At 34.7% G+C, this 17,592-nt stretch overlaps 2 protein-coding genes across 10 annotated transcripts in view; one reads left to right on the plus strand and one right to left on the minus strand.

Moving 5' to 3' along the window:
* The first annotated feature begins 332 nt into the window (after positions 1-332).
* Positions 333-4,990, plus strand: LOC144978488 (uncharacterized). Its single transcript, XM_078924644.1, has 3 exons — positions 333-773; positions 1,480-1,662; positions 4,648-4,990. Exons 1-3 carry the CDS (start codon positions 455-457, stop codon positions 4,881-4,883), a joined length of 738 nt encoding a protein of 245 aa, XP_078780770.1. The 5' UTR covers positions 333-454; the 3' UTR covers positions 4,884-4,990.
* A 2,827-nt stretch (positions 4,991-7,817) lies between these two features.
* Positions 7,818-17,592, minus strand: part of LOC144978487 (vinculin-like) — an 88,284-nt gene continuing 78,509 nt past the window's right edge. For 6 of the 9 annotated variants that reach the window (XM_078924639.1, XM_078924635.1, XM_078924637.1 and 3 more), the window contains one exon: positions 12,925-13,228. In XM_078924639.1, the coding sequence (XP_078780765.1) occupies positions 13,062-13,228 (167 nt within the window). In that variant the 3' untranslated portion in view covers positions 12,925-13,061. Of the gene's footprint in view, positions 13,229-17,592 lie in introns of all 9 variants that reach the window. The other 3 variants (XM_078924642.1, XM_078924640.1, XM_078924643.1) reach the window with 3 other exon arrangements.

Raw genomic sequence — 17,592 nt, forward strand, 5'->3', positions numbered from 1 at the left:
AAAATTCCATTGGAAGAAAATAATATGAATGTTTACAAACATTGATAAATCGACTCTGCTTTACTAAGAAGCTGCCGTGACTGAACAATATTTTTATTTTATTTTAAACTAAAATCCTTCAAGGTCAAAGTTTAATGAAGAAATAGACGGATATCATTTGACCTGACATATAAAATTTAAATTTTAGACATGTCAAAAGATTATTTTTTTTAAAAATCCGAATCGACTTGATTATTTTATTATGAAAAGAAAACGTCTCCATTCAAATTACCTCATTGAAAATAATTTAACATAGACGTCAGTAAGTGTTGTACCATCCTGTATCGTGTGTTATAGGGAAGTATTTTCACAATAGTTATGAAGAAATACTATGTCATTTTCAAGATATGAAGTGGTATTTTATTTGAAATATGATGCAGGTGTCAAAATACTTTCAATTAAATAAATATCTAACATGGCATTACTTCACACATTCCGTTTGTTTATATTAATGCACACAGTTGTATTAGTCTATATGCCTTGTGGGGAATGTTCACCATTTATAACAGGAACATACACGATTGAGTCGACTGCAGTGCGAATGTTAAAAGTTTACAAAATGCAACAAAATATCAGGTCTTGTACTGCATGCATTTCGATGTGTTTGAGAGAAAAAGGAGAAAGCCCTTCGTGTCTTGCTGTAAGCTATAATACCCTGGACAAGGCCTGTGACTTATATGAGAAAACGACGGAGATTGTGCCATTACCGGGAGTGCAGGTGTTTGCGTTTAAAGGTAGGCATCGAAAATTAAATCCTTCTTCTTCTTCTTCTTCTTCTTCTTCTTCTTCTTCTTCTTCTTCTCTTGCTCATTTTCCTCCTCCTCATCATCATCCTCCTCCTCCTCCTATTATTATTATTATTATTATTATTATTATTATTATTATTATTATTATTATTATTATTATTATTATATCATCACCATCATCATCATCATCATCATCACCATCATCATTATCATCATCAGTATGGTCGTAGTCGTCGTCATCATCATTGATTAATAAGATGATTATCATAATAATGATGATGATGATCGTAGTCGGGATGATGGTGGTGATGATGATACGACGATAGTGATGATGATCATGATGATGATGGTGATGTTGATGATGATGATGACGATGATGATGATGATGATGATGATGATGTTTCATGGGAACAAGGATAGAGGAATTAGTGCCAAATAGATGCTAGCTCACGCGAATAAAATATTGTTTGCTTATTTTAAAATCAATTCTGTATGTTTGTTTATTTTTGGTATTTTTTTTGTTTGTTTATTGTTTTTTTTTTTGGGGGGGGGGGGGGGGGTTGGGAGGGGGAGTGTCTTTTTTTTTTTTTTAATCACCTGCCATCTCTATGACATTGTAAAATATACTGCATGAATATTTGTTGCATTGCCAAACGTTACACAACACATAATCTGTTGTATTTCTTCTATCCAGTGACCGACGTTTTCCATACCATCTCTGTGGGAAACAAAGTGTTCTCTATCTACCTGTCATCTGTAGCCAAGACATTCAGTGACGCCCGGGCCCATTGTAACCAACTTGGAGGTTACCTTCTACAATTTGATTCCCTCGAAGAATACACTGCTATCGAGATGATCGTTGGTGACTATAATGGAGGTAAGTTTGTTTAAATTAGGATCTTTAACACAAAAAATACTTTGGGACTGACTTTTGCCATATCAAAAGATTGGCAATCCATAATAATATTTAACTTTATTAAAACCGGGATAGATTCCGACTTGACAAGAGACATGGTCGGGCTCCAAATAAATCTATATTGCAAACAGATTTCCAACGCATGACTTTTCATAATTGAAAATCGCTTCAATCCATTATGGAAATCGCCACGCTTGCTCAAAGTGCACTAAGAAAGAAGAAGACGCCCTTTCATGCGACACCTTGCAAGTTAGCGAACTGGGGGTTAATAATTTTGGCTAAAGAAACTAACGCATGACCTTCTGGGTCACAGTGCAATGCCTTAACTAAACGGCCACTTCGGCCGCGTTTAGAGTTGTCAGATTTTATGCCTTTGTATATTTGATTACAAAGACCATACCACGGGGCATTATTGTCTGTCGAAAAGAAAATTGTAATAGTACCTTACATGCGTCATGTACCGCACTAAATGTTCTGTGATTATGTTCGTTTTGGACTTCTTGTAAAATGCTTTAAGGAACAGTTTTCATCCGAGTTGACCTTCATCTCGTAATTGAGTAGGGGAGCTAAGTACAAGGGCCTCCGAGATTCCATTCGGCTTTTTCTCGGAGCACCGTCCATTGTGTATGTGGACCCGTTTTTATGGAGGCAGACTAGCGGGCTTCATCTCTGACTGTAATCAAGGACTTGAAAAAAACGCTTTTTATGTGAGCAAGTCCCAGACCCGAAACAATGCATATTCGGACCAAGTTTTGCCAAATTTCAGTCCCTTCCTCGGATCGGACTTCATAAGTCTGGCTAGTTACTGGGATACATCATCGGGTCGGCAAGAGAGCAGCTCTTGTGAGATTGAGAGAGCTGCGATTCGGAAGGAAAATGCGTCGGTTACGAATAATAGAGGCAAAAAAAAAAGCAACAACAATAAAAAACCATCCTGATGCTATTGACACTGGCTTTAATAAACAGTAAGAAAAGTACAGATCGTCGAAAGTACACATTTTTGTGAGTAAAATCGTTTTAAACCTCCGAATTAATCGGGCTCGCGAGTTGCGAGTGAACGGAGATTATAGATAGGTATCCGGAGACTCGAAGTCGAAGGGTTCGCTTCAAAATATCAAAGAACAAAAAATATTTTTTAAACCCTAAACGATTAGAAAGTATAATGAAGACAAAAGTTATTCTGCTGAAATTGTAATTGATTGATAAATAGTGTGATTCATTTTCTTTTAAATTCCCTGTATTCATCCCATAGGGGAAATTTTTCTCTAGGGTCTACTCCATGGGAAAGCTGGAATAACCCAGGCATCAGCCGCAGTGTAGCAAATTGAGCTAGGGGGAGGTGACTTGCTCAATGCCACACAGCGCAACGGTGGGTAATCAAACTCGGTCCCTTTCGGATACGAAACAAAGACTGTACCACTGAGCCACGCTGATCAATTTGTTCGAGTTTCAATTTATAAATTTGTGATATCGCACCCCACTATTTAGTGTCAATATCAAGTGACTTGATTCATCATGAGGCTATGGCAAAAGTAAGTTCAACTATGAAACGGGGTGAAATATATATACCGGATGTACTGCTAATTTCCTCTTTGGAAATATTTTGTGTTGTTAGGATGAAGACTGGTATCTTACCTGCCATCATGTACTAGAGACCTTGATGTTACCAGCACAAAATAACCTATTTAGTCGGCGTCCTTACAACGCCTACTTCTAGACAAGAGCCTACCTAGTCAGAGCCTAGAAAACGTTCATAAAATTTGATTTTTTTAGTCACTGGCTTCGCTCAGGCGACTAGGAAGTCATTTACTAGACTAGAAAAGAACTAAATCAAGTCCGCGTACATAAAAATGAGCCCTGGGAGGAGATACCCACATACTCTCTCTATTTTGTTAAACCATTTCTCGAGAATCTTCTCCCCTCACACACATGGGGCCGTTTTCATGAACGCGGACTAGCGCTTAGTCTCTATCTCTGACTTTGTCAATGATTTGAAAAAATCGGATTTCATGTGAGCTGACAAAGCAAGTCCGGGACTAAAATCACGGCACCTTCGGACTAAGTTTGGCCAAGTTTTAGTCATGTGACGAGGCAAGACTTCGTGCTTTAGTCTGGGACTAGTTACTAGGAGACCCCATAGCGTTAAGATAGCAGCTATTTTTAGATTGAGTGCGCTTCGATTCGGAAAAAAAACGTCGGTTACGAATGAGAGGCAAAAAGTGTCCTGTTGCCATTGACACTGGCTTTAGAAAAATATAAGATAAGTGCAGGTCGTTGAAAGTACACATTTTTGTGAGGAAAAACTTCTAAAAAACTGAATCTATCGGCTCGGAGTTGAACGTGAACGAGAGACTCGGAAATCGAAGAGTTTTCTTCAAAGTAGAACAACCAAAGAAAACATTATTAGAAAGTATACTGGAGACAAGAGTTTTTCTGTTGACATTGCAACTGACTGAAATAATATGATTAATCATAACACACTTTCGCTTTTGTTTTTGTTTTTTGTTCAATTTCTTTGAGTTTCAATCCCCATGTTCGTCGCATAAATAAATAATTGACAGTCCACGAAGGACATCATTTTTAGTCTATAACAGTCGACAGTCAATATCACGTGTGTTGCTAATTTCCTCTTTGGAAATCGTTTGCGTTGTAAGTATGAAAGCGCGTGTATCTTTCCTGCCTTCGTGTATTTGAGAGGTGATGTTACACGCACAAAATAGCCGAATTAGTCACCGTCCTTACAACGCCCACTTCTAGGCAAGTGACCAGCTAGTCCGAGACTAGAAAGTGTTCATGAAATCCGATTTTTTTTAGAAACGTGCTTCGCTTGGGCTTAAGACTAGCTAGTCATTTACTAGACAAGTAAATAATTAAATCTAGCCCTCGTTCATGAAAACGGCCCCTGGGTCCATTTTCTATTGTTTAAAAATGTTTTTATTCCCACAGGGCCAAGTGGTTATGTTGGTGCCAACGATATTGCGGTTGAAGGTCAGTGGGTGACTGACAGGGAGGGAACTCCTATTAACCCAATCTTTTGGAAATGGTCCGGAATGGAAGGATATACCCCAACACGGAATGAAAACTGTCCGGTAATTTCACACTCGTCATTTAAGTTGTGGGACACTTCTTGCGGGGGTAGAAGACACTTTTGGTGTGAGAAAGACACAGAAGCACGAAACTAACTTACGAAAGTATTAAATAAGTACAGTGGTGCTTCAAGTTTAAAGGCATCGGAAATAACAAGAGCTCCGCAATAACGAGACTTTTTCAAAACCCCGTTCCCGCTCCCCCCCCCCCCCCCCCCCCCCCCCCCCCTTCTGTTGTAGGCTAAATAGATTTGTTTTAACGAGAAAGAGCGATTCAAATACAGGGAATAACAAGAACTCGATCTAAAATTAAAAGCAAAAAGTACGTTTATTTAGCAACAAACATACCAATCACACACATGCAAAGCGATGCAGTCAGTGTCGGCAGTGCAACGATACCAATAGGATAGCTATTATAGCTAAAAAAGAATGTTTTAAAAGAAGAGAGAGACTGACTATTGAAATTAAAGTCCTCATCATTGAAGAAGTGGAGAAGAATAAGGCAACGATCAGAGATATGTCGACGCTTTAATATTAAGTCCAGTGTCCAGCACCGTGTACACTATTTTGAAAGATTATTATTATAAAACGCATTCCTGTAACACGCCTTACCGGCAAGTCTTGGTTTTGTTGGCTCTTATATTTACATGATTTGAGTGATTTTATGTGACATCACGCCTGGATAATAATACCATCTAGTGATATTCTTGTGGTTTTATTGATATTCATATTAACGAATTCTAACAGATTTTTTGTTTGTTTGTTGCTTTAGGTCTCTTCCAACACAATTGAGGTTATATTATGAGAGACCGCTGAAACAAAAAAACAAGCAATCTAACAAAAATAGTACAAATGTAAATCAAAATCATAACCTAAAGATATCATAAGCTAAATTATAAATAACCAAGAACAAACAGGCAGAAGATTTACAGAAAAAAAATATCCCCTGTCAAAAATACAATCACAAACCAAAGAAGCAGGATAGGCTAGTAAAGAGAAGAAGAAACGACATCACTATTGGATCGTACACCCATGCGAACATCATAGGTATATGATTCAAGGGTGATGCTCCCATCCAACCACCACAATTCTACAGAGGATTTTTCTATATTTTCAAATACAAGTATGGATTTTCCACTGTCGAACATAGTTTTAAATTTCTATTAGTACTTCCATTTATGTCACTGTAGTGTCAGTAAAAAGGAAGATGCGAGAGGAAAGTTGTGGATATGAAATTTAAAGCACCGAAGAAAAGGGAAGGCAAAAGGGACTGGGTCAAATTATAGGGAACAAAAGATTCCACGATCAATCCACCGATGTGACAATTTTGATATTACCTGAAAGTCCCATCCATGCACAAGCAAAGAATCTCGCTATGAAGGATACGCTATAATCGACATGTACATATATGCAGGTCTGACACCCGAACGCCATTATGGGCATAGTTGAACATTGTTGTAATGGACAATATTTTGCGTCATTGTTTTAAAATTTCCATACCATGATCCCATCATGAATTGGGTTATCAGACCTGCAAATCGTCGACTCAATTCTACAAAGTCCAAATTTTCAATATACTGTATTCAAAAATAATGATTATAACAGAGATATGATTAACAGTAAACAAGGAAAATAATATCATCTCTCAAAAAAGGTACTATTCATTTCACTGTCTCCCTCCTACCTAAGGATCTCAGCCAGTACCAAGCAATAAACTGAGCAATCTCAATCCAGAACAAAAATAGATAGCAACAATGAGAGGGAAAACCGATATGGGGGATAGAAAACACAGCAAGTGACAATGGGAGGTCAGAAGACCCTTCCCGAACAGAGAAATAAATCTAATGTATAAAGATTGTTTGTTTGTTTTTAAGGGTTTTACGGCGCTTGCAAAACATTCAGGTCATATCAGCGCCAGTAAAAAGGAAGAAAATGGGATAGTAAAAATTTCTAGAATTACAATTAAAGCGCCCAAGAAAAGGTAAGACAAAGGGGAATGGGTTCAAATAGGGAACAGATGTAGATTCGAAGAGCACACTATCAAATTACTTTGTTTGTGTGTTTGTTTTTAAGGGTTTTACGGCGCTTGCAACACATTTAGGTTATATCAGCGCCAGTAAAAAGGAAGAAAATGGGATAGTAAAAAGTTCTAGAATTACAATTGAAGCATCCAAGAGAAAGTAAGACATAGGGGAACTGGGAACAAATAAGGATCAGATGTAGATTCCAAGAGCATCAATGTACTTAGTTTGAGAGCACCGATAAGTCTCATCCGGACACAAGAACAAAATCCAACAAAGAGGAACACACTCAAATGCTTACATTATACATTAAAAAATAACAAATATACTAATACATAACAGAGAGATGATTTACAAGGAAAAAAATATCATCTCCCAAAACAATAACTATGCATTTGACTGTTTCCCTCCCAGCCAGGACTCCGACCAAAGCCAGGAAAAAAACTAAGTAATCTCATTCCAAGACAAAGACAGAAAGCATGTTGGAAAACAGATATAAGGGGATAGAAGAGACAGTGTGTACCTCTCTGCCCGCTATGGGAGGTCAGGATCCCCACCCAGAAGTACTTAGTTTGAGATCACCTAAAAGTCTCATCCTGATACAAGAACATTATGTCCCCACTAAGAGGAATACGCTCAAATGTTTTACAAATCATCTATACCATGTAAACAAAAATAATACAGTGCATAACAGAGAGATGATTTACAAGACAAAAAATATAATCTCCCAAAACTATAAGTAACTATACATTCGACTGCTTCCCTCCCAGTCAAGTTCTCCAGCCAGAGCCAGGACAAAACGAAGTAATCTCATTCCAAGACAAAGACAGAAAGCGATTGGAAAACAGATAGAGGGGTATATATAGGAAGACACATCAAGTACCTCCCTATCCACTATGAGAGGTCGGGAACCCCACCCAGAAACGTATCTCTGTGGATTGTCATCAATTTAGAGTACAAATATGGATGGTTAGCCAGATTTTAAAAAAAATAATAACATACAGAATAGGCAGAGTTTCATTAGAGTTTTATTCAATCCATTTCATTATTAATCAAAGAATTGCTCGATTAAAAAGACTACAGATAAGGTGATAATTTACTTAATCTATTTTTTTTAACGCATAAAAAAATGTAATACTAGTCTGATTTAAATATCAATCCTTTAATGAAATTCACTTAGGTAATAAAGCAAATAAAAGAAAAGTCTATTGTAGTTAATATTGAGGTACAAAATACTAATATTTAATTTCATAAAAAATAATTTCCATGCTATCCATTCATCAATGCTATAACATAAAACGATAGTTCTCGTTTAAAAAAAAAAAAGAAATGAAAATTATTAGCTTACAGCATCAATGGTAGAAGAGGTATTCAGAAGATGATAATGGATATTATTTTATCAGCACAATTTGACATTGAAAAGAAAAGAGAGAATAAATAAAGAAGGAGATAAAAATGACATATTGCATTGATTATAACTAAGCACATGTCACAATATGTGTGAAAATAACAATAATACTAACAAGAAGAAGGAGAAGAAGAACAATAAGAAAAACAATAATAATGACTGTTATTTATCATCATCATCATCATCATCATCATCATAATCATTCATCAGCTTCGCCATACTAACAAAAATATGAAAATGGAAAGGCTTCGTATGCAATAAACAATGGGCATTTCAAAATCGTCCATTGTTTGTACTGTCTCCTTTGAAAACCTTTATATTTTCACCTTTGGTTTAAGTATTCTTACGATCCCAGGCTTCAGGCGGCCACTACTACTCCCATCTTCCACATACTTGCATATTGCTTAAATTAACACTAGTATGTATATGTGGGGATGTGAGTACCAGACTTGCCTACTCGAACATTTACAAATTCGTAGTTTTAGGGGATAAAAATAGAAGACGCTTTATAGATCAACAGTTTACCCTCACAATAATGAAATAGAACTTCAAAAGCCATAGAATCATGCACTCGGCATCAATCTTCATTTTCAAAAGGTTTTAAAGAGTTAGAGATGCTCATGAATTCTGAAATTGGGGCCGAAATTTCGTAATTCTACGAATTTTTTGTAGTAGTTGGCAAGTCTGGAGTACTTATGGTAAGAGATATTAATAAGGTTAAAATTTACAATAATAACATGATGGTGGTCTACAGCAGACTTCATCATTACAAATAAAACTTAGATCAAAACAAACATCACATGGTATATCTTTTATAAACGACTAACATGGGCAGTATATGAAGGTGCGACGTGGTTCATATTCATATTCGAGTGATTTTATTATTTTTTTTTACCTTACCCCAGTTTTTTTCTTTCTGTTACCTACGGTGACCAAATTACCTATAGATCAGTTTGTAGTATATGCATTCATTGATGATACAGGGATGTCCTTTGCTAAAATAAAAAAAGCCTGAAAATTTTAATCATAAAGAGCAAATGAAAATATTTCGTGGAAAAGAAAGAAACACGTCCATCTCCCTTCCCTGTAAACTATTGCCGTTAAACAACTAATGCTTCCATCATTTAAAAAGTCAACTCACAAATTCCGAACAAGGTCAGTTGGAAAACTTGTAAAATCTCAAAAAGCCAGTTTTAATGGCATCACTAATAATGGTCCACCAGTTTCAAATTTGTTTGCTTGATTAAAAAATGTGTTTTAAAAAAAAACAAAAAAAAAAAACGAATAAAGCAGATTCAATGGGACATTCCATTGACAACGACCCTTTTCACCTAACAACAAAAACTATCTAACAGTAATGCATGAATGATATGATAAAACACGGAGAGAAATAATGTTCAACTGAAGAATTTCGAGTCTGATGCCGCCCTTGTTACCTTTTTATTCTCCAATAAAGTTACAAAGAGGCTCTAAGACAAAACAGATTTATACAGTTAAGTCTCTTAGAGTTCCTTTAAAACTACAAATTACATGAAAACTGAACTTTACAGACCCGATTGTAGGTCGTTCCATGTTTTTTTAAAGTGTAGCTTAGAGCATGTAGCTGTCTCCATTCTTCAATTTTTATGACAGTAAAAAATGTATCCCTTTTCATGTTTTGATTCAACTCTTTTATTTCATATTCATTTCAACAACTTAAATTCGATTCATCGGGATATCTGCTTGGCACATTTCAAATGATATTTCATTTCACCTTAAAATGACTTGATTTTTTTTTTAAAACAATAAAACACATTTCAACATGTATTGCTGTTTCAAATTGTCAATATAGTAAAGATGTCCTTTAGAATCATAAACCAATGGAGCCAGAGTTTATCCCACGTTCTTTAGCATAAAATGGGCAGTAATAATTGCTTGCTACCCTTTAGATAGTATGCTGGTCTACCGCAAATTACTTTCTACCATCTAACAAATACAACTACCCAATAATTACTGGGTGACTTCAGATAAATACCCTCGACTGTACCCAGGTCCAATAGTTTTGCTTATTCAGGAGTGTTCTAACAACAAGGCTATCATGACTTCTAAATATTTACTTTATCGATATGACAAAAACAGGAAAGATAGAAGAAAAATAAAGAAATACAACAATAAAATAACTACAATCTTGACACATTGGAATAGGCCTGGGATAACACAGGTAACCAGGTCAGCGGTAATCATCCATGTTGTCTACGTCTGCAAATCGGGAAAAAATCCTAAATTATTTTTTTCATCTAGAGCAATGCTCTACTAGGGCTGTTTTGAAATCGATGTTGCATTGCTGCTCTAGTCTCTTTGTCAAAACATTAAGAGATCTGATATCTGATTAGAGCAAAATGGAACCCCTGGTGTTTAAAAATTACCCCGCCCCCTTCCTGAATTTGCTCATTTAGATAACATGGTTGATTCCCGTTGACATCATAAATTTGTTGGCTGGATTATTTATATATTCCATAAATACAAAACTTGATGACAGCACCTGAGACTGAGAGGTCTGATCTAATTGAAAATAAAAAAAATCTCAAATCGTGTTTCTGCTATTTCTTTCTTTCGTATCTTTTCATCTTACCAAACATACAAGTCTTCAGATCACACAGAGTCGCAAACTGAATCGGTCTAAGTCTAAAACATACACCAACGCAACTTACAATCATCCAAATAAATATATACTACCTAGGATAATACTGACTAATTTTTGTTTGTTTTGTTTGTTTGTTGCTTTAGTCTCTTCCAACACAATTGAGGTTATATGAGAGACCGCTGAAACAAAAAACAAGCAATCTAACAAAATAGTACAATGTCAATCAAAAGCATAACCTAAGATATCATAAGCTAAATTATAAATAACCAGAACAAACAGGCAGAGGATTTACAGGAAAAAAAATATCCCTGTCAAAAATACAATCACAAACCAAAGAAGCAGGATAGGCTAGTAAAGAGAAGAAGAAACGACATCACTATCGGATCGTACACTCATGCGAACATCATGGTATATGATAAATTCTCATCAATAGATAGAAAAAATGCACAAATAAAAAAAAAACATTATAAGGGAAAGAATATCTTTTATTTTCAAGATAAAAAGAGTAACAAGATACAAAGCAAATAAATATTTTTATTTATATCATGTATAAACTAAATAAACGGCGTGGTATGATTGGGTATAATTTGCTATTATGTGATTTATCGTATATCAAATATAAAATTATACAAGCAAGATAATATAATATAATATGATATAATAAACAATATGTCTCTCATATCAAATTTGAAAATCTTTATTGTACAATATTGTTATTTGTGCTCCTGTCTACTCAAGAATTTTGTTCACAAGACAGATTGATAACAGTAAAAATTCAATTTGATGAAAATGTGAAGAAAAAACAAACATGAATACAATTGAATATGACTATTTCATTGATTGACACAGGTCATTTGATATATTCAAATTCTAGCACCATTTTTCAAAGGGACAATCAATAAAGCACTTTGATTTATGTATAGTTTTATTTATCACCATGAACTCCTTCAATGTGAGATCTGATTATAATAGCCAGACCTGCCGCAAATAACAAACAAATAAAATATGAATATATTATATAGCCTATATTTATTTTTGAATCCGAAAAATTATCAAACCAAATTGCAGTATTTTGACTCTTATTATCTTTTCAAATGCCTTAGGGTGTAGTTCTGTTTGTGTTTATTCAATTCTGAGTGATAAAAAACAATAACTTTTATAACTATTTCTCTATTTTGATCTTAAAATCTGAATCTGAAAGAAAGCATTCAAATTTGGCTAAATTGACGACCCCCCCCCCCCCCCCCCCCCCACTCCCCCTTTAAACAAAATCTGTGTATGGCAGGCCTGCCAACCATATTTTCCAAGAAGGCAATAAAATCATCTCATCTCTTTATAGGTGAATATGTTAACACCTGATGTCACAAACTTGAACTCCACTGGTAAAGGGTTAATTTATCAAATCATCAGGTGTAAACAGCCAGTGGAATTGTAATCAATAAAGTCAATATCGAAACGACATTGATTATAATTTTCTTTGACAGCAATTAACCATGTTGTACAGTTTGCTTGAACAATTATGATGCAATTGTCTACAAGATTAGATTTCAAGATACGGTTTTAACTAACAATAATAGGAGAGGGGAGAGAAAAAACCGTAATAATGGTTCAATACATTGCATATGAAGTTATATAGATAAATAAATAGCTTTTATTATTATAATTTTATAAAGTATAATTATGACAAGTTAAAGAAGTAAAATATATTTACTATGTATATTTTGCAACTCAATTAATTATGTGGTGTAAACTCACTGGAGTAAACTATCTCGCATTACACGCAAGAATAAGTTAAATAAAATATTTATTGTATCTATTCATATATAAAGATACTGATACTGATTCCCAACAAGACTATTAACGATGCTTGATTGACAATATTTAAATCTAATCACAAATGACGTTGCACTGCATTCAATTCAAATTCTTTAACTGTAAAATTCCATAATTCCCTTTAATCAGTAACGTCTTCATATAATCAACCCTACTTCATGATATAAACATCATGATACAGAAATTTATTTTTAATTTAGTGTTTCACTCACATCCACTAAAATGTGTTTTGATGAAACATTATATTCGTAATTAAATATGATGACAGCTAAAAACTGCTTTTCAATCTCCAATAACTAGGTCAGATTTTCAAGAAGGCAATATATTTAAACTTCTTAATAATACTTTGAACTAATTTTCCTCCTGCACTACTATAAACATATGACAGTTTATGTGTACCATGGGCGTTTGCGAGCCCAGCGAATAGTGTATCCGGAATCCACTCGGATTTTAATGGATGCTGCCTCGGCACTTCGGACGGTTTCCTTTACAGCTTGCATCAAGTTCTGGGCATTTCCCACCAGCATCTCTGTTGCTTCTTGATCTTCTTCAGAACCTATGGAAGGATATTAAAGGTGAAGAATTAGTATTGGTATGTATGGTCTTTATGACACTATGGTTGTATTTGAGTCTGTTTAAACGGATAATGATTTCTTAAGGTTATTTATAATTTAAAATTAGGTGTAACGTGGTAAAATCTTTAACACTGAAGTCACAGATTAAAATAATAGAAGATTAAGAATATATCGAGAAAAAAAATAGCTAGACCTACAATTGCACATAAGTAATTGCATTCTAAAATTTAACAGGTGCCATGTCTCTTCCCACAAGGTCCGTGTTTCTGTTTCCTGGTGAACAGTTTTGAACTCATTTAATGGATATTTCACCATATAAAAACTCACTTTTCCTTTCCTTTTTCTTAAATGTAAGGGTGAGTTTGTGAGTGTGTCAAGAGAGAGAGAGAGAGAGAGAGAGAGAGAGAGAGAGAGAGAGAGAGAGAGAGAGAGAGAGAGAGAGAGAGAGAGGGAGAGAGAGAGAGAGAGAGATGTGCCAATGGAGCCAGAATTAATCGAAGTTTGTGTAGAGTGAAATGTATGGCAACTATGGCTTGCTACCCTCCAAACAGCACAAGACATTATACAAATCACAAAGTCCTTTCTACAAACTTTAATTGCGATATATAGCCAATGGATGAACATAAAGGCCAGAAAAAAATTTCAGGCAAAATAGGAGTTGTGTGTATGTGTATATATATATATATATATATATATATATATATATATATATATATAATTGCTCTTCCAATAGTTCCAACTGAGCCAAAAGCATCCAAGAACTTAAATCTTGTTTAGCGCCTGTACAGTAACCCTAACAAATTACATTGCCAAAAACCTCTTTTATTTTCCTGACCAGCAATATATGTAGATCCACGTGGCATAGTTTAAAATCACATTATTTTCATATGACCTCCAACCTCAAAACAATATTTTGTCGGGGTAGTCTAGATGCTAAAAATTGAAATTCAAGTAAGAAAAAAAAAAGTGAGACTTGGGTTGAGTTTTTATGTTTCTTTGGGGAGAATAAATATACAGTCACATCTCCTTAATCCGAACACTTCTGTTCCCAACATTTGTCCTATTTACAGAGACATACGGATAGTGAAATTACTCCCTTAAAAAAAGAACGAAAAAAATCTGTTGCCCGGCAACCTGCCTGGATAATGGAGACATCCGGATGGTGGAATTACTCCTTAAAGTGTTCAAATAAAGAAGAAAATAAATCTGTTGCCAGATAATGGAGACATCCGGATAGTGGAATTACTCCTTAAAGTGTTCAAATAAAGAAGAAAATAAATCTGTTGCCAGATAATGGAGATATCCGGATAGAGGAATTACTCCTTAAAGTGTTCAAATAAAGAAGAAAATAAATCTGTTGCCAGATAATGGAGACATCCGGATAGAGGAATTACTCCTTAAAGTGTTCAAATAAAGAAGAAAATAAATCTGTTGCCAGATAATGGAGACATCCGGATAAAGGAATTACTCCTTAAAGTGTTCAAATAAAGAAGAAAATAAATCTGTTGCCAGATAATGGAGACATCCGGATGGTGGAATTACTCCTTAAAGTGTTCAAATAAAGAAGAAAATAAATCTGTTGCCAGACAACCTGCCCGGATAATGAAGACATCCGGATAGTGGAGTTTCGGATTAGAGAGGGAAGACTGTAATTTCTTATAGTGACAATAATAAAAAGGGGCAGTGTGGCTCAGCGGTACGGTCTTTGCTTCAGACCCAAAAGGTACCAAGTTCGACTGACCGCCTTGTTGTGTGGCCTTGAACAAGTCACCTCACTTTGCGGCGCTGCACTGCGGCTGATGCCTGAGTTATTCCAGTCTTCCCTTGGGATAGACCCTAAAGACAAATTTCCTCTTGGGGATGAATAAAGGGAATTCTATTTATTTATTTTATTTTATTCCATCCTTCTGATCACTTCAACTTTCACTCTTTAAAGCCTTTTAGGAATCTGGTTTACCCTGACAAAATACCATTTTGAACTGATAAATGTCATCTTCCATCTAATAAACGAAGACAGATTATGTGTATGTTTCGGGTTTCCCAGCTGTCAACAAAACATGATGAATAAAACAATAAAGATAAATATAGTTTTATATTCATCATGTTTTTGTTGACAAGGGGGAAACTCGAAATATCCTAATTACCTGTCTCACGTTTTTTATCTTCATTTATTAAACTGAAGCTTCCATTCCATTTCCTATTGTTAATTATTTCTCTGAGCTTCGAGCAGCAACATTTTCATTTTGAGGTGATAGTTCCCAAAGTAATTTCCCAGAAGGAGGTATGAGACGACTGAGTAAACCGGATATTCATAGAATTAAAATCAGGCAAGCCGAGGTTTAGGCCATACTTCCTTATATAAAATGACTCAGTCAGATTAAGTACTTTATGAAACGTGCTTCTATTTTAAAACTTTAATCCCACTGGTAACTACAATCTGTGTAGCTATGTGGTCTTGTGGTATGACAATCGATTTCGGATCGGAATTCGAGCCTCGCTCGGCGCATAGTTGAGTCCTTGGAGAAGGCTCTTTACTCACATTCTCTCACCGTACTCAGGTGTAACATGAGTACCTGGCCATTAACAGTGTTGTCTCTGTCCGGAAAAAAATGTAATATCGCCTAACAGGTGTCATGTCCCGTTCTACATGTGAAGTGTTGCTGTTGGCCAGGGACCCCTTGTAAAGCGCTTTGAGTATGTTTAGTGGATATTTTGCTATATAAAAGCTCAATTATTTTAAAACCTTAATCCCATTGGTAACTACAATCAAGATATACTTATCGATCATAAATTTTGCCCTAATGCACTGATATAAAAAATATGATAGGATTTTAAAATAAACATAAATGGCAGCTATTTTTTTTTTAAAAGGGCATTACAAGTTTATCATTCTAATTAGCATGTTTGGTAACATTTCAAATCAGAATCAAAAATCAAAAAAGATTAGTTGTCACAAGTCAAATTAACTGTTTAAGGTACTAGTCAAGCTGACATGATAGGATTAGATAAAGCAGACGCAGTCATAAAGCAAGAACAATAAAGTTAATTATAAAATTTAAGATTGCAAAACACTTTTTTTTTTCAATAGTGAAAAGTCCGATTGATTATCTAAAACTAAAAGCAATATTAAATCTCCGATTCAAGAACGTTAAAAAGGACATAGGCGATTACGAGGAAATTCTATTTTTAAAAAAAGAAAAGGTGGGAAGAGGGGGGGGGGGGATGAATTATGGTGGGTCAGTGGATGGCTGAATGTAAAAGGAAATATAGCAAACAACGCAAACATACGAGATGAATAAAACATATCAAAAAATACATAAACAAATAGAAATTGGAAAAGTAATGGCAATGGCCAAGCGCGATAATACAATGTATTACTACAAACTAGATCCACTATTCTCAGAAAACAAAATATAAAACAAAATTAAATAACTAAATAAATAACAGCTAAAGAAACTCACTCGATTCAGGGTCGAGTCAAACATGTTAGACAAAATGTCTAAAATGTCTTACTCAAGAAGAGAATTCCTCAGCTTTTTATTTTATTCAGCAAAACAAAAAGATAATCAACCCGAATATCAAAGTTAAAATAACTGTAATTGTCATATGTGACCTAACACTTCATTCTGGTATTATCTTATCTAAAGGTAATCCCAACATGTCAAACTGACCATTTCAAAATCTGTAAATTTTCTTTCTTTTTTTTTTTTTTTAAAGTTTTAAATTCTGATTTCACTGGGGTTTTTTTTTAAGCCCAATCCCTTCCGCTTACCCGACCATCCATATTTTAGAAATAATATTCACTTTACTAAAAATTTAAAAAATAAAAATATTACCCACCAACCCAACCATCCCCTATTATACAAATAATATTCATTCACTAAATAAAAAATAAAATTGAACCTACCTAACTAACGATCCCCATTTTAGAAATAATATTCCTTTCACTAAATTTTAAAAAATTAACCCCAACCATCCCTATTTTAAAAATAACATTCACTTTGCTAAATTTAAAAAAATAATTTAACACACCTACACAACCACACGTATTACTATTATAGAAAATAATAATATAGTCACCTTACAAAATAAAAAATAATAATAACTCAAATGATATACTTTATATATTACATTTCAAATTTCAGCACCTTCTCGACTGAGACATAATTATCACCAAAAAAAAGGGCACTTATATTCCCATTATAAAACAATTTTCTAGTTTGTATCACGCTCATAAATAATAATGATACAGACCACACAAAGCCATCATACAGTAACGTTCCTAATACACTGGAATCTGCAACAAGTCAACACTTATAAAGTCAACCTCTGCTTAAAGTCAACA

Source organism: Berghia stephanieae, chromosome 8 (genome assembly GCF_034508935.2).
Source record: "Berghia stephanieae isolate SIO BIC M18660-M18661 chromosome 8, UCSD_Bste_1.3, whole genome shotgun sequence".
Lineage (NCBI taxonomy): Eukaryota > Metazoa > Mollusca > Gastropoda > Nudibranchia > Aeolidiidae > Berghia > Berghia stephanieae.